The sequence below is a fragment of the Neodiprion lecontei genome, chromosome 5 (assembly GCF_021901455.1).
Source record: "Neodiprion lecontei isolate iyNeoLeco1 chromosome 5, iyNeoLeco1.1, whole genome shotgun sequence".
In the NCBI taxonomy this organism is placed as follows: Eukaryota; Metazoa; Arthropoda; class Insecta; order Hymenoptera; family Diprionidae; genus Neodiprion; species Neodiprion lecontei.
Window position 1 is genome coordinate 27,577,343 of NC_060264.1, and position 23,710 is coordinate 27,601,052.

At 42.1% G+C, this 23,710-nt stretch overlaps 1 protein-coding gene across 1 annotated transcript in view; it reads right to left on the reverse strand.

Annotated features, from left to right (window-relative positions):
• Positions 1 to 354: 354 nt before the first annotated feature.
• Positions 355 to 23,710, reverse strand: part of LOC107221011 (homeobox protein SIX3) — a 36,272-nt gene continuing 12,916 nt past the window's right edge. The window contains exons 2-3 of the mRNA XM_015659848.2: positions 2,460 to 2,855; positions 355 to 979 (exon numbers count right to left, since the gene is read on the reverse strand). Coding sequence (XP_015515334.1) covers positions 598 to 979; positions 2,460 to 2,855 — 778 coding nt within the window. The 3' untranslated portion in view covers positions 355 to 597. The remainder of the gene's footprint in view (positions 980 to 2,459; positions 2,856 to 23,710) is intronic.

Genomic DNA, 23,710 nt, shown 5'->3' on the forward strand with positions numbered 1-23,710 from the left:
TTTGTCGGGATCCGGTTTTACGTCGTCTCTAAAGTTATATTTTTGAATTGAAAATTGAATCTTTCACGTTTATGCATGCAACAAAACTGTTCCGTCACATTGTAACACTGATGTAGGTACATCGCGTTTTTTTGTGCGCCTCAACGAGCATTCCGTTCATCTGTATTTTCATATTGATTTTGATCACATTACAATAACGCCATTCGTTTTTTCACAATTCGTTTATCGTATGTATTATACAAAATGCACGTTCAAATCCAGCTGAAATTTCGAAACGTTAGAAAAAAAGAAAGCAGCCTTGTCTTCCGCCGTTGATATTACGTTATATTTATATTTTTCGTCAAATTTATTAGTCAACGTATCGTTTTTTTTTTTTTTTTTTTCCTTCAGATAATCATCGTCACTACTTAACCACGGCTCGATTATAATTCTCGAACGATCGGGTGTCGCGTATTAAATTTGCGATTAAAGAATTTATCGCGAGGTTATTATTATTTATACACTTATCTCGTATTTCCATTGAATTTATCATCGTTATTATCATCATACTCCGTTGAATCGCATCAATTTTCACGCAACGTTTCACCTCCTCGCGTATCACGCGGGCGAGAATGGCCTGTGAATTTTTGGGGGTGTCGGATGCGGCGGGGGCGTCACTATCCTCTTCATCATCTGACCTTGGCCGTGACCTTGCGGCGTATGCTGCCCCGCCGGGGGGCTGCCCCTTGACGAAGGGGTGTGAGGACTCGGCACCGCGACTCTGAGCGGACCGGTGACGGAGAGATTCGTCGCCATCAATGGGGGGCTGTGAGCCTCCGAGAGGCTGTCAGAGAGACGGGAAACGCCGCCGTCGGAGAGACGAGAGCCGTCCGATAACCTCGATATACCTTCGGTCAGCTGGTGCGGGGGGTGAGGGTGGTGCAGCAGCCCTTTGTGGGGGTGGAGTCGCGGGGGTGGCAGGCCCAGCGGATCCGGAAGTCTGGAAAACAACCGTCAGGGAATAATCGTATTTATTTTATTCCTCGGGTCTCCAACGTTTGTCGGACCCATCGTTGCTAACTATTGATCGATTTTTAATTAGCGCAAGCATCATCAATGATCGCAGTCATTTTAATCGTTTGATTGTCACTCGTTGCATAGACTAATGATCCCTGCTACGTAGAAATCATGTTTTTTTTTTTTTTTTTGTTTTTTATCAAATAAACTCGACCGTTGATTGCCTTCCTGCGAGGTGGTATCAATTCTTGCAAAGGTACTTAATTTTTACCAAGATTCAAGTGGATAAAATTCGTATCAGTTTGAAGTTCTTTGTACTTTTAGCTTGAATTTAAGTAAATGGTTTGTCTAAGTTTTACAAGCAAAATATAACTGCTCATACTTTGGAAGCTCAAATATTTCGAAACTGTTCGAAAAGCTCCAAAGTAGTGATTTTTTTTTGTTCAATACATCAATCTTGTAAATTAATTGCATCCGCAATTAATGGCTCCATGGTAAAAGCTTACGTTGTGGAAAGTTAGAGACTCCGACTATTCGGAAGTCAGATCGACTTTTAAACTTGGAATTTTTATACGCCAAGCGCAGTCATTTGTTTGTCGAATAATACGGTGACTTGGTCATTTTTGTACAAGAATTATCAATCGTTGATAATCAATGAGCTGACATGACTCTAGAAAATATGTTATTTTTGTTATCGTTTTTCGCATTACGATGTACTTTACCGGGTACTGAATACCGTGGATTCTATGTATTCCTTTTCTCAATTTTTGTCGAAAATCATGTTTGTTATTCTCACGTGTTTACAGAAATGAAACGTGTATATCTCGAAAAGCTTGATGAATCAAACATCGTTGTTTTGTTCAATTTCGTTAAAAACAGGGCTGGATTTGCAGTAACTTTCCCAGTTAAAAAAAAAAAAATTCATCGAAAGACACGTGCAAGACTCAAGAAAATTGACGCTTTGAAAATTGCATGGTCAGACTTTTGTTCCAATTGACACGCAATAAAATACCGGAACAATCTCTTGAAACTTGATAATCAACCGCGCATGCGCCAAATAATTAAATCTCATTGGTCGGCGAAATATTCCCGCAGCGATATTCTTGTCTGCGACACAGGCGGGCCAACCTACGCAATATGTGTACGTTTGAATTTTCAAAGGGCATGAGCATTAAATTCCGACCGTTCTTAGAAGAATCGACTTTCCGACCCGACAACAAATGCTTTCCAAACCTTTCCGAGTCAATACCTCAACCATCCGAGATTCTAACCTCGAAAATTCGTATCAACTACATCGCCGCCAGAAACAAAGTTTGACAGCTGAAAACTCGGGATGGCCAGCCTGCGCGAACCGCCGATAAAATTGGCGCATGCGCGGTTGATTTTCAAGTTTCAAGAGATTGTCCCGGTATATCTAACGAAGCGAAGCTGGAATACAGGAGGAATGAACATTCGGTACGTACCTCGAGCCGAGATCGCCCCTGGGTCCTACGGCCTGAAAGGGACTGGTTTCAGCCAGTCTGAATATCCCACCACCGGCGATGCTCGGGTGGTTGTGCTGCGGGCTATGGGGTCCGAACGGGAAGCCGGTTGGCGAGAATTTGAAGGCCGGCGCGTGCGCGAACCGGAATTGGGGCTGCGCCGAGTCGAACCGAAAGTTGAGGGGCGGTGGGGGCAGAGGGCCCAGCGAGCCCAGCGGAACCGGGGACGGCTGGTGGGTCGGAGGCGGCGAGGATGCCGGCGAGGGCGGCGAGGTTCGTCCCAGGGAGATGTCAGAGTCCTCCGAATCACTTCCGCCGGGTCCCGGGCTCAGGGCTCGTCGCTGAGATCCGCTTCCCGGTCCCGATTGTTGCTGCATTCTGCAAAAAAAAAAAATAAAAACGATAAATAAATAAATAAATAACAACATGTCAAAATTTAAAGTCGAATCAAATCATAGCCTGCCGTGCCAACGAAGCGAAATTTGCGGAAATGATCGCGTGGCTTTGAGGCTAGTTACAGGAGCAAATAATACAGAATAAATAATCCAACGAAAAATAAGAATACTTGCGATGTTTAATATAATTCAACTTTTTGTCACGGGCTATTTTTGCGTCGGTGTATTTTTACGCCGGTTAGTTGGTGGACCATTTTAACCAGGACCTTTGACTACCGACAGAATAGCGCTTTGTAAGGTACCCTCCGAAAATAATTAATACCACATTGTAAAATCACGTTGGAAATGTGTAGTTTTCTTCACGATGCCAGAGAAACGATTTTGCAGATTTGGTTGATATGTAAACAGAAAATTATTTGTATTTAGGTAAAGACGATGGTTGACTGATTTTGTTCTTTAAAAATTTTCAACTTTCAAATATTTAGAAAACTCTTGACGACTACATTTATCGAGATAATTTATTGAACCGAACTTTTTGACCAAGCTAGTTCTTTTTAGAGTTACAGTTAAGCTTTTTCAAGTGGGTATAACAAGTACGGTTTTCTCATTAGCTTAAAGACACTCGTGATTATAACGATCATTCGGTTGACTTTTTTCCTTTGTTCTTCATCCTGAATCCTAATAGTTTTTGAATAATAGCTACACGGAGAAATATTTATATTTGCGTTTACTGTACACAGTCTTCAACCATGGTTCGAAAATACGATTGTGGATACTAATTAAAAAAATTGTTTCGTAGCTGTAGCAAAAAATTCTAGTCACTTCTATTTTTATTTAGTCGTGCAAAATTGTTGCTATGATATTTTCATTTAGACGTAACGTTAAAATTGCCGGAATATATTTATCATTCGGTACAACACTTGCACTAAATAATCAAACTTGGACAAAATTTATGACGGCATTTGAGCTTTATCGTCACGATAACCAATTTATTATGATTTACTAATAATAATTACAAATTGAAATTTTCTTGTAAGTAATTCTGCAGAACGAAATATCGAAGCAGTTACGTATAAATCCATGCATCAGCATTTATCATTTAATATCGAAACTCATTGATAACGAAACGCCGTTTCTTTCAGTTTCTGTTTCCGAGCATCGAGGCACGATTTTGACTAAATGTCTTCACGGCCATAATACCTCTATAAATATATATGCCTCTGTACCTCAGTGGTTTAGTCGGTCTTGTTTCTCTCTCCCGCTCTCAGATCGATGAGTATAAACGCGAAACGGCGTCCCGTGTTTTCCCTGCTAATTGAGTCGCAAGTCGCTCAGGTTGTCATGGCTACGCGTTATATCCGCGAACTGCTCGGCGCTGGTTTTCTCCGCGTTAAAACGTCGACCGCAAAATTCGCCACTTTGAGCATGGCTCTGCGGATTATCCCACGAGCGAAACACCGGCCGCACAGATTTTTTTTTTTTTAATCCTTTCCCATTTTTTGTAATCTCTTTTCCTCTCTTCCTGTTTCGAAACTCCTGCAGATAGTTTCAAAATTCGTTTACTCTCTTGATAAAATTTTATAAAGTGCAGATTGCAACTTGCGGACGCTGAATCGATTTGAATTAACTATAACGAATAGGGGGACAAAAAAATTAACGTATCTCAATCTTATACGCGTTACAAGAGATATGTGATTTAAATGAAATTTGTTTAGAGTAAGATCAATTTTCATTCAGTCATATATTTAATCGTTCGCTGTTACTTTTTTATTTATCTCTTACCAGAGCAAGAGATAGCCATAGTTGGATTCGGTGAAGGTGTCGCCTGTAATCCGTTTGATTATGCCGATCTATCCGATATCTACGATATACCGCTTTAAAAAGTATTAATTATCATAATCCCTGTACCCGTCATTTTTAACTGATTTTCAATTCCGAGTCGTTTCTTTTTTTTCCTAGCACATTTGCCTTGAGAAACAAGTCGATCGTCTGGCCTCGACGCGAGTTTCAAGCTCTTTGCAATCGTTTGATATTGATATTGAAAAAGAAGGATCGAAGAGGGGCGAAGAAAGAAAAAAAAAAAAAAGATGAAATGAAACGAAATAAGGCAATTTTTTTTCGAGTGTACGAACAGAACGAGAGTGTTCAAATCGAGAACGCGTTCTCGGCATTAATTATCGTCGCAAATAGTCCGACATCTCGGCTCGTTATACCCGGCTTCCCACTTTCCTCTTTCGTTTTTCAACCTCTATTTTTCGTCCCGTGCTACCGGAACCCATCGAAAAAGATTCCGAAAGTGAACTAAAACGCGTCAGCTGAGCCCGAAGAACGTGGGTCTGTCATTAGGGTGTGTCTGTACCAAGAATACGTTTAGAACGGATGACCAATCATTTTTTTTTGACCACGCCAAATAAGCATATAAAACGTAAAGGATAATGGTGCCAGCAATAGGAACCGCAAGGAATTGAATTGAAATATGTACAAAGAGTGAAAAATAACTCGAATCTCGCTAATAGCCGCATGTCTACAATTTATCAGTATTCTTTATTTCTCAATCTTTCCTCAGCGTGAAGATTGAATCAAAATTAGTCGCCAGTTGCGACCGTGTTGCTAAAAGTTATCAAAACCCTTCCACGAGTAGGAACGTCTTTAAAGATGTTTTTTCGAAACATCTCTGAGTACGTCAGAATCGTAAAAGATGTTTGTAACAAAATATCACGATAGTTTATGTCGTGTACATGAATCGAAAGAATATAATATCAACACGAGTTCCTTTCACAAAGTTCCATTTCCTGTTGCGTGTGTGATTCGTTCGTGATATTCTTTTTCTTTCCTCCATTTTGACGTGTTTTTTTCATTTTCTCTCTCTCTCTCGTCTGCCGGGGGAGGGGGTGGAGGTAAAATAATAATACTGACGGGTCGGGGGATATCATTTTAACAAAATCGTACCCCGTGTGTCACGAGACACCATAGAGAGACGTTCTATAGGCTTGGTACCCCGGGCACAATCTTCCCCGGACTCTCTCCACCCCATGCTAAATACCCCCGTCCTTTACAATGGGTATATCGTTCGAAAATCTGAGCTCTCTCCAAGGCTGGCACAATGGGTAACGTGATACCGAACGAAGCGGTATGTGAAGAGGGCGCGATTCGGACGAGAGGTTTTTCGCTGTTCGCTTTTAATAGCCGCTAATAGAGACGTTAAAACGATACTGCTCCTTTCATCCAGCTCCGTTCCCCCCTTCCTGCCCCTCTCAACGTATGCCCGTCGCAGCGTTCGTTGAGACGATGTTTGGTTTTTTTCTTTTTTCTAACATCCAAACCATCGGGCAGTTGCGAAATTTGAAGAAGCTATAAAACTTTCTAACGATTTCGAATCTCCGGTATATTATATACTCGAAGAAAGTCTCTTTATTATACTTGGATCGGCGATACTCGTCGTCGACGGGAGTTTAGCGACGAAGAGGCGGCGGGTTCGTTGGTTGGTTGGTTCCTATACTTACTTGCCTTCCTCCTGCGGCAAATCGATTCGAGAGTGCTTGAAGCAACGCCGCGCGTAGTCAAAGCGCAAGTGACACTACGGGCTCGAAGAGCAGCTGCCAAGTGGCACGTGGCTTAATCAGCCGTCATTCAACTCCTTCGTTAACGATAATTCAAGCATCGATCCGCCGGTACCGGCAGTGTCGATGCTCGTTGACTGCGAAAATAACAGATACCCCGTAAAATATACCCCTAACGATAATCGCGGACGTGCGGAAATTCATTTGTAGTAGGTATTATTCACGATTTTCATTCCTGTCACTATTTGATAAAAAAATTTTTTCAATTTTTTTCTTTGTTTTTCCTCAGTTTCTCTCGTTCCGTGTCTTAGTATTCTTCTTATTCTTCTCGCGATGAGAGACATTCGTTCCCTGAGCGTTAGACTGCAGTAGCGACTGACTACTCTGTCTGACAATGAGAAGAGGACACGAGCGGGTACAAAAAACTAGCGGAGGATCTGTTGAGAGCCCTTTTAGTGTTTGATGGCAAACATCCTCCTTCCCTCTTCTGTTGCCTTTCGTACAAGGACACCCTATTCTCGTCGCACTCAAGTCTCTGACACACAAACTGTGTCTGATAAGATTTTAATTATTTACCAACGTTGACTTCGTTCCGCAGTCTACACCATTTATACCGACAATGAGCGAGATGTTCGAACCCGGAATCGCGATCTTTTGTCGTCAATCGAATTGCTTCCATTCTGTATTTTCTCTCCCTCTCTCTATGGTTCTTCTTATACTCGACGTACCGTCTCCGTATCTGTTCTACCGTGCCTTTCAATTCCCCTTCGTTTCCTTTGGAACGTACACATCCCGGAATAGTAAAACCGCCTGCCAAATGTTGCCGTAATTACGGTAGATTTTTGTAATTAGATGACGCCTCATTAAATTGTCTATAAAATTATTACTGCAATGGTGAAACCTGTCCGGTAGCTAGATGACGTGGGGAGAGGGATGGGAGAAAAAGAAAAAAAAAACATGAATTTGGTGAAATTCAATGAACCGCAAAGGGGTTCGAAACCGTAATTTAATTACACGTTTTTATTCTGGCCGAGGTAAAACGGTATGTGAAGCAAACAGGATTAGGACAGTAGAGGTCCCGAGGTATGCACGAGAATCCGGCCGCCCGTTGAAACGGGGATAATTTTTTCAGCGCGCAAGCAATTTTACTTGAGACAACAGGATTAGAGCGGTTCTGCTCTTTCCTTGTTTCGGAAGGACTTAATTTTCGAGATTTTTCCCACGACAGACGGAACGGACAGAGAGAGACAGACGGATAGATATAGAGAGAGAAGAGAATGAAAAGAAAGGAAGAAGGACAGAGTGAAAGAGCGACAGAGAAGGAGAATTTTGTGTGTGGACCGCTCAGCTGGGTCCTCGGCAAACACTTTAACCGACCATTTCTCTTGGTACCTTGTTTGTCCCTCGTCAGTACCTACCCACAACGCGATGTCTCCAAAAAATCGTTCGGATGTAATTCCATGTTACCTACGTTCCGCCCATGAGAAGCTGAGATCGGACTATGACACATGTACGATTGGTCCGATATCCGTTTTCTTGCTGTGACGCGATTTCACAGCGGCTTTGTTCCCAAAGTCAAATGAGACCATCCTGATCACACAACGCGCGCATATATCGCCGTGAGAATCACGCCTTTATGCTCAAACATTTTAAAAATTAATATTTGAGGTGATGCCTAGGCGGAACTGTGACGCTATAAACGTTGCACTCTCGACCATTGGAATGTTCCCGACGTCCTGTCATACGTACGCAACATCGCACTGGAGCGAATAAGCGAGATTCGTCAAACACTTTCACACTTGATTAAGACGACTTATTTAGAGTATAAACCTACGTACGAAAACTTCGGAGGGATTGAAAGCGGGTCGGTTGAAGACTCGTTCAAGTCATCGCGAGACGTTTGTCACAGGGTGGGAATGTACCGGCTTTAGCTGGATGACTGTAGGATATTTTTGGCCCGACATTGTCCAGTAGAAGAGGCGTGTCTCGCCCCGACTGTTGAGTATGATGAAACTCATCAAGATGTTTAGACGTCCCAGAGACAGCTGGTCGACATAATTCGGAACGACGATTTAAATTTCACGACAAAGACGCGAGACGTTTCAATCCAACGATCCTCGCACGTGACCATTCGATTTGACAATTGGATTTCGGATTCGAAGAGGTCTCGGTACTTTTCCCGAGATGTTCAGGATGTCGGTTCATTGGGTTGGTCGTGTTTTTGCACGGTCCGTGATCGGATCTTTGTGAAAATGGAGTTGGAGGAACCAGACCTACTTCTTCGGCCGCAGTCCCAAGACCCCGTCTCCCTCTGTCTCTCTCTCTCTCTCGGGAACTTTATCCGTCTTCGTTCAACCCCTGATGTTCAGTGGGTTGTTTCCCCTTCCCCTGAAGTGTATTTGGTCACTTAAAATCGTCAAACATATCGGAATACAGGTATGTCTGAAAAACAAGTGAAAAGCTAGGCGACAGCCGATACTCGCGTAGCTTTGTTCTTGTATAAACATTTGCTCGGTTCATCAGCGAGGGCGGGGGAAGAGAGAAGAATCGTAAGGGCCTGCGGTGCATGGACTGGGCTGCCCTGCACCATGGAAGGAACCTCCTTGGTGTACGGTGAAGTGGAGATCGCTTGTCAACCGTGCCTTCCATCCCTGCCCGAGTCCGCCATATTGCACCGTCGTCGGTTTAAAACACTCGATGTTCGAGTGGATAAAATGTTGCAAATCATCGACTACCTGTCGGCCACGCACGCTCTCCGGCCCCTAGCACAGCCACATCCAAGCCAAAGTGTGGGTATAGGTACTTAAACACCGGACGTTCCCCCCGTGTGTTAATATAGTGTTTTGTTTAATGCACTCTCGAGGTAACCGCGAGCGAACCGTCATGCCCTGGGCTCTCCTTAGTGTGTAATCGCTTCAACTGCGTCGGACTCGAGGTGAAACGACTTCATTACGGGCTGATCAATGCTCGGCATGCTCGGATGACGCGAAGTTCCAACTTTTACGGAATATTTTTGCCTTACGGGGTATTGAGTTCCCGGTGGTTACGCCGCGGTGCCGCCTTTTTATCCACTAAATTAAGCATTTTTCCTTGTATGCGTGGTAATACCGGAGAGACAAAAAATTCTTACTCCAGATTCTGGGCGACAGCGCGTAAAACCCACCAGCTCGTGTTCTCGGCTCGTGATGCTCTCGGGTATGTAAGTATAGGTACACACAAGAGTGGAGGAGTACGGTGTATACGGTATACTCAGCACCAGCAACGATGAGGTAAAAGAAAAATTGCGACACCGCCCATTGACCGTAGAGCGGATGGCTCGGGGTATCGCTTTTCATGGGGAGTATATATGAATATTCATTTTTTCCTACTTCGTGTGTATTTCTTTGCCGTGCGATGCACTCCAAGTCTCGCGGACTCTGCGCTCCGCTCGATAGAAAAAATAAATTAATTAAAACAACGATAAAACAAAGAGTGAATGTAATAAATAGGAAAAAAAAACATATTGCGGGTAAAAAAGACGTAAAGATCGTACGAGGTATAAGATTTCACACGCGGGGGATCAAATTGGTCGGAGCTGGAGGCTTAAGCCGTTGCAAATTACACCGTAAGCCTCATCCTCGTCCTACGTCCGTATTCGTCCTTTCCATACTCCATGGCTTACCACTTACCGGCACTATAGTTTAGGTTGGTTTTGCTTCAGTTTAGACGCTCGGTTAATTTGTACACTATAATGTGGCCTCGACCACCATCGTGCGGGCATGTCTGCAAGGGAAGGAAAGGAAAACGTCGAAGGTTGAGGAGGGAGCAGGGGGAGGAGGATGAGGATGAGGAGAAGGAGGAGAAGGAGGAGGTGACCTCGAGAACAGGGGATGCTGGCTGGCGTATGATCATTTTCTACCTCGGTAATAACGCGAAACCCCCACAGGGCTTAAGATTTCAATCCACCAAAGAGAATGCTCGTTTCTACAAAATTACTCGCTTCAGGTATACCTACACATCTATGTCGATTCTCCCTTTATCCGTGTGTGCGAGATACGCGCCCTCGTGAATAGCTCGGTGTAACCTAACCTACTTGTTGTACCCTTGACTGGAATACGATGACGTAGGAATGAGGAGAAACATTAACGAGCAGGAAAAGATATATCAAGGTTAAGCTACCTACGTACATGTATACTTATCAATTCTCACCGGTGGAATTCAACTTGTAATCGAGTTTCGACCATTAGGAAATTCCATTTCTTCTGACAACAAAGAGGTTCAATTTGCCATTTCAACAATACAACGTATTCTAACGTGAAATCCAATTCGGTGAGACAACTTTGTGCTTCCAATTACTCGAGCATCATACCAACGAGATCTGGAGTCCATTCGGGGTTTGGATGTAGTCCAAATTCAATCGTACATCGAACGTACATCGAACGTTTGAAGACTCCTCTCGCGATCGATTAACGTAGGAGTAATATTCCTGCTTTTGGAACAGTCAGAGACGTGCCGGTGACGAAGTTGGATTCCCGAGTCGAAATTTAGCGCCCCCTTTAAACCCTACGTTGGAGCTCCGACTGAAGATACTGAGGTAGGTTCTATTTCAATGCGATATCAGACCATATTTTGACGCTAAAACGGTCCGAAATTTCACGATATACGAAGTTTAGGTTCATAGTAGGGACTGTTTAGATCCTCCTTTAAACCACCAGAGGTGGGGTAAAACCTGCTGGCTTGAAACTCTCCATACGATTCTGATTGAACATGACTGAAATACAAAAAATATGATCAAAACGTGTGAAATCAAAATTAAAATCCCAATAAACAGGAATTGGTTTACACATGCGTTTAATCGTATTTTCTGTACCAGCGATCAGTTAAAAGGGTTTTTGTATTCATAAGAACGTTGAATGAATACAGTCGAAATGCGATACTTAATTTTCAAACGTTGTTAAAACTTATCAAAATGATGTCGAAACAGCCCTTGGATTATTCATTGTGAACACTCGAATGTCGCTGTAACAATATATCTATAGGGGATGATTTACAGGTCAAATGTAGGAGCTGCTGATCGAACAGCGTCAAAACATGTTCAATCGTCTGCTACCAGAGGGTCAAAGTACGGCTTGGTACTTTAATTTTTAGAAGTTGAAGGTTCAATGTAGGATTTCCAGGTCAAGTTTCCTTCAAAGTAGGTTCGTACGAACCTTGTTAGGGTAAAACGTAGGCGCTGAATTTTGACTCGGGTTCGGATGCGCGTATTCCAGTATCGAATTGGCTAGAATAGAAGAAGCGAGCTGGGTGGATCAATTTGTCGCAGCATCAAAAGACCGAGATCGGGAGACGGCGAGCGGCGCAGACGATGGGCCGCGTTATCCCCCGGGGGATTGACGTAACTAAAAATTTAAATTTAATGCAATTTCAGGCGATTACCCTTCCCAGTCTCTGATATACCTACCCACCCGCCTTCCGTCCCTCGTCTTGCCTCGCTTCGACTACGCCGCCCGCGGGTCTTGATTGGCTTACATTGTCGATGCTCAACTGTTTCATGCTCCAGTGACCGACCGGGGGATATCAATGCGCGATAGGGGTACAATTTCATGCCCTCAGGCCCCGGCCTGTGCAATGCCACGATCCGGGGTGCCGTTGCTCTGACTTTGCTTTCGATCGGGTTACGCCAAATTCGAAACAAACCTCGGTGTAGGGTAGTTGCACCATTCCTGGTTACGTTACCATTCGCTTACTTGTACACTTGGGGACAGTGAGTCTGAGACGCATAATTTTTTACACCAGACAGTTACGTTGGCAACACAGAGAAACCTACAGCGCCACAGTCGGCCGAGCGCGAAACAAAATCAATCTCGATAAACGTAACATAACCCATGAACGTCGAATCTAACCTTAGAATACCGCGGGGATAATGACTTGTTGGATTGACAAGTCAACAAGTATTCTAAGGTCAGATTCAACGGTCATGGGTTGTGTTACATTTATCGAGATTGAATTTGTTTCGCGCTCGGCCGACTGTGGCGCTGTAGGTTTCTCTGTGTTGCCAACGTAACTGTCTAGTGGAAAAAAATTAGCCCTCTCAAATTCATTATCCCCAAGTGTACCTTTGTGAAATTTTCTATCTTGCATCAATTTCACTTTTAATCTCTTCGATTAAAGCATCGAATTCGTGATTAATATTCGCCGGAACTAAAAATTTCTCTCCGTGTACCCGCAACTGGATTAAAAGGATTACCGAAAGTGATACTAAGATGACCAAAACCGGTGCGTTCAATCCAACGCATCGACGACCATTCTCTTGCAACATCGTCGTTCAGTAATTGGATATCGGAGCAGTTTGTCAATCATTCATTTCAGTCTTCGGGCGAACTTTACAAAGAATAATCACGTTCACTAATGGTCCAAGAACGTAAGTGCCGACATACCTCCGCGTACCGTTACGTTCGATATTATTATTTGAGAATAAAAAACAAGCAACAAATTTTAAACATTCTTTCCGAAATCGAGGAATCTTTACGTTTCAAAGGTTTTAGCGTCGTTTCCGAAATAAAAAAAAAAAACAGAAAAAATGGAGGATGCGTCCTTTTACCGTTCATAAATATGATAAATCAGAATATATTTTGATGCTGAACCGAACGCAATGCCTTTTACCTTTATTTATTGTTTTGGTTGATTTTAGCTCAGGTGAAGAAAAAAAAAATTACACGAAACCCTTTTACCACCGATTTCGCTTTTCTGCCGCAGATATCCTTGCACCATTTTACACGCGATATACTCGCCTCGGTGTCAATATCCTCACGTGCGCCGTCCTCGCATACGTGATATTATTCGAAAATAATACCGGCGTTCACGTACATTTTCTGCGACTTGTGCAGCGAGCACTGAAATAGTATAGTGCACATCGTGGCGTGCAGGATCACTAAGATCCTATCTTATTCAAGAACCAGGATCAGGATCAGGGCTGTGCCCAGAGTGTTGCGTTACACCGGGGCAGCTACCTTTATCCCTTCGTGTAACGGGTGCTTCCGAAGTAACATTTTTGCTAATAAAATCATCCAAAGAACGATGTCAAATTTTTTCATATTTGCCAAACAGCGCCTCGTAGAGAAGAATTATAACATAATATAAGTTTTTTTTTTTTGCTCTACGTAGGCGTAAAATGGGATCTTACGATCCGTTTTGCGGGTGTAAAGTACCGTTTTACACACCGGTATGTTTAAAACGAATAAGGAATTAAATTCCCCGAATCGTTGTCTCTCGCACTCGTAGTTGCTGTCTCTGGTTAATTCTGAGAATTGTTAGTTCAGTTTATCCCCAAGAGGTGGCGTGGCAATCGTGTTTTGGAATTATTTATTTGCTGAAAAGAAAAAAAAAAAAAAGAAAAACTTCCAATCAAATTCACGAGAAAATACAGGCCAAGCTTTGTGAGGCATAATTAACAAATATCATTTTCATTTTCTGTTAAACAATTCAAAAATCAACAATTGATTAATCAAGGTTGATTGAATTCAATTTTTTATTTGTAAATGACACTATCGAATTCAGTTCATTTCGTTTTGCTCAGTTAAAAACCTTTCTATGACGAAATAAAATTTGATATTATCATTACTTTTAATAAATAATAATAATTATTTTTTTTTTATAACAGTAAAGTATTATTGTTTCCGGTGAGGGCTTTGCGTTCACATACACGACCTTATATCTGCTATTTTTGCAATTTTTGTACAATGTGTTCTTCCAATTTTACGGCTCGAAGGGTAAAAAATATTGTTCGCATAACGAACGTAACGATTTACACTCTCGTGCGATGACGCCGAGAATTCGGGAGGTGAAAACTAATAATTTACCGTCAACAAACTCATATTTAGATATATCGCGAAATAAATGTTTCGTTATTGTTATCAAATTTTCAGCTGTGCCAAATACGATTCGTCAACTGTTAACAAATCTTCATCGATCATTACGTATTTCGCGATACATTCAAATATACGTTTGTTAACATGGTAAATAAGCTCTTTTCTCAGTGTAGCAGTAGTTGCGGTGGAGAGAACGACGTTGACGATTTCACGTCCATGCGTAAAAAGGATTAGAATTCGCAATGCGAAATTGCTCCGCTCAAGTCCGGCAGAGTAATTTCATTATTCTTTGATTATTCAACGCCGTTTCTGCAGCGGGCAGTTCGTTCCCAGTTTCTAGTCTCCTTCGCTGATTACGTTTGTCTTTTGTAATCAGGTGCTCCGTCTGTTGGGCGTGGAAAATAAAAATGAACACAAGGGGTAGAGAACTGCGAAGGGCTCAGCCGTGCTGTACGGTTGGCTCGGGGCTGTGCGGGCATAAATTAGCTAAACGAATATAAATTCTTTTCTTCCGGAAGGGGGAGGGCCCGAGTTTTCTCTCTTTTTAAGACGCAATTGATGGCGAACGACGGCGTAACTTCCGACTTAATAATTCTTTCGTTACACCGCGTCGTCGTACATTATACATGGCTACTGCACAACGTGTATTAAGGTACGTTCCCCGTTTCCTCCTTATTTCTTCACTTGGTTTAACTCCGCCCTTCGAGGGCTCGTCGCTCCTCAAGTTCCGATCCTCGCTTCATTAATCGACGAGAAAAATCTCACCCTCCCTTACGGATTTCTATACCAAGTGTTACGCAATACGCCCTGAGAGAAATTTTTAGTCCCGGTTACCGCTCAGTCATTTTAACTATTTTCATTTTTTACCACAATCGAAAAATATAGTTCTAGGTAGAAAATGAAAATTAGTTTTCTAGCTGTTACCGGAAACTCTGGTATCCGTTACTGTTCCTTCTCATTACGATCACTGTTACTATATTTTCTTGTCACTGTTGTGAAAATTTAACGCTTGTGCAAGAATAAATTGACGTTAAAGCCTTGTTTAGCTAAAAAAGTAGAGCAAACCTCACAAACTGATTTTGCGTCGCAATTAGCAAAAAAAATACCTCGTTTTTCATAATTCCAACAATATTCAAACAGTTTTTTCTAACGATACCTCAATTTTTCTACTTACTGTAACAATCGAAATTTTTGTCGGTGCGGGATTTTCGAAGCTGTGATACGAGGATCGGGCAAAGATTCCACGATTATGATTCTTCGTCTTCTTATCACACTCGCTTCCTTTCGTTCCTTATTCTTCTTCTTTCACCGAATGCCATGATTCGTGCACTGCAGCGGTACGACAGACAGGTTACGTATTCCCGTGGGAGTTTCGAATCAATCAATTCCGATAAGTTGTGACGTAAAAGTCTCATCGAGTATAACGGGAGGAGGACAGGAGAGGAGAGGAGAGGAGAGGAGAGGAGAGGAGAGGAGAGGAGCGAAGCGGCCGAGTTCGTAAATCAATTTCGGGCAATTTCCCAGCAAGAATAGAGTCTCCTCTCGAACGACAACTAGAACGGAATTGACCTTCGAAGGACCTTTCAAATTTCAACCGCTCCTTAAACCGCTCGTACAACAGAGACTCGGGAAATGAATGTCCCTCCTCTCTCTCTTTCTCTCTCTTTTACTCTCTCGAAGTCCGGACCCCTCCGCCGAAATCCCGCGGTCCAAATCGCTCTGAGTTTGCACCAACTCCGTTCCGTATATCGCGTTATATCGAGTCCCGTTTCTTCGACCGGAAATACCCCGTATCGTTTTGAGTATTCGAGAGTGACGTGGGTCACGGACGACGGAAAGAAGAAAGAACGAAGAAGGAAAGGTAGACGCGCGTTGAGAAAAAAAAAAAAAGAAAAATGAAAAGTGCGAAAAATAATACAGTCGTTTATAAATTTGTTCCTTTCTCTCTCGGCTTGTTTCTTTTCATATTAAACACGTCGCTGCGTAACATCTGAAAATTTTTCACACCTAAATGAATATATTTTCTTCCTACAAGAAGGACCGCGGAATTTTTTCGGCGTCGCGAGTGTTTTCACACGGCTCGAAGGTGCGTGTATGTGTGTATGTATATTTGATTCCTGGGTCTGGAGAGTAAAATTAGTCGAGGAGCTGCCGGATCGAGGTCCCCGGGGACCTGGACTCGCTCTGCCCCATCGCTCGGTCCGAAAACACCAAGGGGAAAATCCCTTGCGATTCTGCTTCGAAGGACTGGGAATCATACGGCGGCCTCCTCGAGTGTCAAATTTAATAATCGAGCTATGTTTTAACAATAAGAACGACTTCCCAAAGACGACGACGATCTCGAGAATAATTTCAAGCTCCACTTAAGCCTCCCTCGCCTAGGGAAATACGAGGGAAACGGGACACCGGGAGATGGGAAGAGAACATTTTTTTTATAAAAATGTAAAGCGGTCAATGGTTTACGAATTTTAGTAATTTTAAGTCGCGCTATATCGCTGCAGGTTCCAAGTTCACGAAGAATAAGACATGAATAATATCCAATTCGAAATTCGGGCTACAAATTTAGATTCGTGATTAACGATTTCAAAGTCCTCGGATACCGTATTAGGCACATGAAAATATGACGATTCTTTTTATCTTTAATTACTATAATGGATTCATCATTACAAATTTCGGAAGTCTGACTTTGGATTCGTTATCGGTGACCCGAAAAACCTCCGCCTACCAATTTGTACAGAAATCGGAATTTTCTTATTCCTTTTTTTTCACCATATCGGATCGCCGTTTTGGATTTCGCAATCTGACTTCGGATCCGTGATCAGCCACCCGAAAAACCTGCGTGTACCAATTTTCATCAAAATCCAAATGTTTGTATTTTTTTTCAGCTCATTGAATAAACCAAATTTAAATTTTGCAAATATGACCTTAGATTCGTGATTAGCGACCCAAAAACCTGACGTTATGAATTTTCATTCAAATCCATTCATTCGTTCTCAACATATCGTATTGTTATACGATTTTATGGAATTTCACTATCCAAATAATTAAAAAATTACCGAACGGATCGAAAACAAAATCTAATCGGTTCTAAGTTTGAAAAAACCGCGTCGATTGAGACGAAAATCATTGAAATCCGATAACTCGTTATCGAGACCTTTGGAAAATAATTGAATGTGATTCTCTAAACTTCAAAACCCGCGGATCTAGCCGAAAGTCGACTTGTCATTTTCCGGGTGATTGCAATAGCTTCCATCTTATCTCAAAACGAAGAAATGGGAAAGTTGAAAGTTCCGAGACAAAAAAGTCTCGGCACACAATCTCACGCAAACCTCGATTCCAGTTCTCATTGGATTAAACGATATTTACTTTACTCGTGTAGTTAATTTCTTCCGCCTCTACTCTAAGAACAGATTTACATCCAGCGTGAATTTTGATACCGAAGTTGAGTAGGTATAACAAACCCGTGTAATCACGATGTTAGATATTCGTCGAACAAAGTGCTTTGCCCTAAGCACCGGGCAAGATGAATAAATGCAAATACCTGGACGCAGGAAGGCAGGGCAACCCGTTGATAAATAGATAGATAGATAGATAGGTAGACAGATAGACGGATAGATAGATATACGAGTATTTGTACAGGTAAAGTGAGCTTTTTAAATTCCTTACGCGCGGCGGTTCCTGAGCGGAATGTCCGTGCGGTAAAAGTATAATCCTGCGCAGGGATGAACGACATACAGCCAGGTATATATATGTACATACAATATATATATATATATATATATATTGTATGAGCCGAGATCTTATCTTTCGCGTTTACACAAAAAACCGAGAAGCCTTCCTGGGCTGCGCCAAATTGCCAGCTCGTCCTTACGGGTGTTGTAATTACCTCGTTATCTGCAATCGTACGATTAATTTCACGTTTGAAAATTATAACCCCGCAACGGACTCGGTGCCCCCATATATGTATAATATATGAAATAGGCTTGAATTTCACACACGCGTACGGTGGAATCTCATTTTCCTCATTATACTTTTTTTTTTTTTTTTTTTTACTTATCAGTTTTTGCATTTTTATTCTCACACTCTCGTTCGTTCGTTCGTTTATATCTCACGACTCGATCGTCGTCAAGTTGTACCTAAGTTTTGTGTAAGGTGTAGACGGGCGCGGAGAGTTTTGTGCGCGTTTTATGATAATCTTTTCTCGGTGAAATTAAGCCATTTATAATAACACCGACGTTGTTTTATTGTTCATTCATATTCAAGAATCCGAATGGCACAACATTATACAAATAGGTACTTAATATGTGCAGTACATTTGTATACGTTGTACCAACTCTGAGGAAATGATGATAAATTCTCACAATCGTACAGAAACGTCACCGCGGTAGTTTGATTGTATGTTTTTATTTTTTTTTTTTATTTTTTATTCCGTTCGGTTAGTATACGAATTATTAAAATTCGGATGTAAATTTTTGTTTTTATCCACCATTCGATTGAATTAACGCTCCTGCGTTAATCTGAACGAGGAAGCGACTTGGGTTCAGTTTTTATGAAACTTGTACAATCGGTTCGATATGATTATTGAATTTCGATTATTTTTTTCTTTTTTTTCTTAGAAATCGTGAGTTGAACGCTCCGAGATGCTGGTTAATCGATTCTCAAATTCTTGACAGACCTGTCATACTCAGATATATACATATATATACATATGTATTCACCTGCGTCGACTCTTTATAAGTATCGAATTATTTATTCCGTAACGCGTTAATCCGACAACGACCGGTTCTATAAGATTGTAATAAACACCTCCTTTCAAAGAGACGCTGACATTTAATTCAGCCGTATTATAACACCCGGCTAATCATCCGCTCTCCTTCGTTTCATACGATATTAATAACTCGACGCGACGATTATCTACAATCCGATTGAAAAAGAGAAAACAGAAAGGAAGAAAGAGAATTTTTAATTTTTTTTTTTTTAAAGTTTACATAGAAATAAAAAAAAAAAAGACAACAACTCCGTCAATTTCCATTTTCTCGCCATTAATTTTTCCCCCAGACCGCTGTCAGCCATTTTATGTCTTCGTGTCGGCATCTGTTTAACCGAAATAAAAAAAAATTCCCCAAGGGTGTATAACAATTATCCTGTGTATGTACGACTATAGTTGAAATAAATTATTATACCATCTTTCTTACATAGGTATATATATATATATATATATATATATATATATACACATATATGGGAAGAAATAATATGTTCAGTACTCTAACGACATGTTATATGTGTAGATATATGTGGTATATGTATTTTGTATATATATATACATATATATATATCGCATATAAATATAACATTATTATACCTCGCGCTACTCTAAATGCGAAGCACTTTGGCTCAGCTGTTATCAGTTGGGCATATCTCGTTGCCAGAAAGTGTCGCTTTTCCCCTCAAATTATAACCGGCGGCCATTTTTACTCCCGGATATGACGTGTCTCGGTGGACGCCCATACAGTTATTACCTCGTACCTACGCTGTGATATCACCTTCGGATCTCTCGCCGTTACATACGTGTGCAGTACGTATAATACGCGACGTTTCCACCCGGGATCTTTTGTGAAAGCGATCGCAATTCGGAATCACGGACGTACGAAATTTCTATGAGAAGAAGAAAATTTTCACGGAAATCAGAGAGAGAGAGAGAGAGAGAGTGAGATAGAGAGAGATAATGGGGCGATCTTGAAATCGGGAATCGGGACTGACTTGGCGTTTTCACCGCTGGTTCGTTGAGTGTAATTTAAATAATTGTGTTATGCTTTTACTCGACTAAAATAGACGGCGGCTACCGTAATTGCTCGGACGAATTATCAAACGGATCTGAAACACAATGCCAGCCTTTACCTGGTCCTTCTCTAATTCTCTCCTCTCCTCGCCTCTCCTCTTCTCTCTTCTCCTCACTCGTATAGGTACCCACATCGTAAGGTGAGCGTCTCTCTTGCTTCGGACAAGGCTAGTTAGACAGTCCGTCGACCATTAGCGATAACCAGCCGGGGGAAACAAAACTGTAATATTCATGTGTAGGAAGCGCGACTTAGGACGAGCAATTTTTTCATTCACGATCAATCCAAACTATCGTATTATCCTTATTGTTTCTCCCGACCGAAATGGAATGGAATGGAATGGAATGGAATGGAACGCAATGTAACGTAAGTCACTCGTCGGCGATGTGTAATTCATCATTTTACCAACTCCGCGTACAACGAGGGGCAAAAACAATCAGGTGCTGCGCCTTTCTCTCGTCCCTTTTCCCTCTTACGTTGTTCGAGGCATTCACCTGGTAGCACCTGGTTACCGTCTTCTACGGTTTAAACCACCTCGTCATTCGTAATTTTAACCTCAATTTTTCGCCGCTGCATTGCGAATATTGGTATGTGTTAACGTCATACGTGTCTCTGTGTGCGTGGGTGTGTGTGTGCAGCGGTGAAAGATGGATGGAATTTGCGGATCGGTAGCTGCGCACACGAGACCAGTAATCCGCACAGCATCGGCATCGTTATTATGACCGAACGAAAGTGACGATGACTCGAAATAACTTTCGACATTTTTTTTATATTCTCACTTGTCAGTTTGATTTTCGTACCAATTTTTTCTACGTCACCGTGATTTTATCGTCGGTATCAGGCATTCTAGTGACTTTACGTTTTTGTCTTAGAGTTGTCAAATGGGTTGGAAATTTTGATAATATTTGTTAATCAGGAAAATAAAATTTCAGTGTAAATTCTATGTGAAAGACATCGAAAATAATCTTATTCGATCAAAGATGGATAATGAAATAGTATCGTAAAAATGGTTAGTTCATATTCTTTTGCCAATTTTTTTTTTTCTCAAATATCTGCGCCTTGAGAGTTACTTAGTCAATTGTCAGCTTAAAATATTGCAAATTCATTGAGTTATGACTTTTTGAGTATAATGATTAATTTTCCTGTATTTTGTTGTGTTATAATTGGTTTTTTTTTTTTTTTAATGTGTTTTTCGTATTCAAAATTTCATTTTCCTAAAGATAACTAACTTTCCTTGAAATATAACAGTTAAAGAGATATCTATGCACCTACGCAACAATTTTTGACGCGGCATCTCAAGTGTTATACACAGGAGGTGTGCAGCTTAAGGGGTAATCTGTAAAACTACCGAACCGATTTAAAAAATTCTTTCACTAATAAAAAGCTAAACTATCCCTCAGTAACATAGGCTATAATTTATTCCGATAAAAATAACTTGTTACTTTCAATTCTCAATATTTGTAAATCAAGAGAAAAAGGACAGCTTGACCAAATGGTTGGATATAACCCAAATATAATATTAGTCCGATGTGATAGACAACTTTACGTTCCGGGGTTAGATTGCCATCTTTTGTGCAAGCTCCAATCGTAGAGACACTTACGTGATTAAGTGTACATTTAACACAGATTCGCCATTAGTGAATATCGCCCATAAAATTATGGACAAAATTACATTTATCTATGAAAGTATAATTTCACAACGACATTGAAGCTGTTGACACGTCGCGTATGCGGTGGTCGAAGCTGCTAACCAGAGAGCAGTCAAAGTTGGAATCGGCGAAACCAGTAGCAGCAGCAACAGCAGCAGCAGCTGGCAGGTGTAGGTATTTATTTTGCGAGTGTGCGACGAAGGAGCCGAAAGTTGACAAGCAAGATAAATCCCAGAGGCGTGCGAGCGAGGTGGTGGATACGTAAGGTTAGACGAGCGAGGAACAACCTCCTCAGTCCTCGTATGGCTGTTGGTCGTAGACGATGTAAACCGCAAATTGGATTATAATTTGCCGGAGATAAGTCACGCTACTCCTACTCGGACAGGCACAGTGGTAGGTTGGTTATATGTAAGGTGTACACGAAAGGTAAAGGGGGAGAGGATCGAGAGGAGAGAAAATATCGAAGTTACCGCGACTCGGTAGGTAACACTCTTCGAATCGTGCAAATTCCACGTATAATGTCCGTCCCGAGCCGTCGGCCGTCGTCACTCCCGCGCCCCTCTGCCTCTGCCAATTATTTAGTAATTGAATATACCGAGAAGCCGAGAGTCATCGTTTAAATTATCATTCTCGGAGTGACGCGGTGATGCTGATTCGAGCCGAGAAAAGTACCTCGCATCTCGGCACGCTGCCCTGTCCCCGCCTTCGGCATCGTCGTTTGTCGGTGTATTTTTCAATTTTGGCACAGTCCTCTTTCCGTACATCCCCGCGAGCCGTTATACGTACAAGAATTCATTTCTGGCCGCGCTTCCAACATCCGATAAAACAAAACCCACGACGCAGTCTCTTCGTACCGGTTCTCTCGATGCACGGGGCAGCCATGTTCGGTTTAATGACGTGGCGGAAAACGCGGGCACCGATCGTATATCATTAACATTAATTATCAAGTCACGGGTGAGGCTGCGCGTCGTGGAATTGAGGCTCGTTAATGCGGGCAGCCTTGCAGTGTTTGGCGAACGGGCGATAAGCGCGAGCGTTAAAAATCGTCGATTCGAATCCTGATGCGCGTAAAAATCACGATCTCAACCCCACGTCCCCGCAGTCTGATTCGAAGCTTTCAAAGTATCCTCTTACGCGGCCCGCGTAAGAGTTTGTGAGTTAGATTTTTAGGTTAGGGTTTTCATCCCTCCCTCCTTCCTCCCTCGCTACGTTTCGGCCGTCGGTGTATAGGGCTGCACGGGGATTAGCCCAAATGGTAATCCCGTAGGCAAAGGACTGCGCCATACACGGGGTATATGATGTTTTTATAGCGGGGTCGTAACCCCAACGCATAGCCGTATAGCCGGCTGTCACTTGTTTCATGTTTGCAGCCCGCTGCTGCAAGCCTTGTTTGATCTTTGCACGCGCTTCAATTGTTTTTTTATTTGCCATCAACTAGACGGGTCTCTCTCTCTCTCTCTCTCTTTCTTTCTCTCTTTCTCTCTATCTACAAATGCCGTCGCTGCCTTGCGAGCAGCTTTACACACGTCCGTTTCTTCTTAAACTTTTCCGTTCTGGTTAGGTATACACACAATCCTGTACACAAAAATTTTTGTTTAACTTATCACGGACCGCCTTTACCCATAAACAAAGCCAAGTTACGTTCGCATTTTCAGCCTGTATTAATATATAGGTATCCGCCTACGGTGTAATGTTATACAGAGGATTGGTCATAAGACGAAGTGTCGAGGTATCACAATGGGGTTAGAGAGTGAGGACCGAGCCCCGTCTACCAGCAAATCGGACAAGGCAATTGTCATCATTTCTCAGATATTCCTGGCTATTTGTTAGCCCGCGGGGGTAACGTTCGTCTTTTGTTGAAGATCGAGGCGGAATCGCATTGTGCGACGCTAACGACGTCCCGTCGTCGAATTGTTGTTGTCGTTGTCGTTGTCGTTGTTGT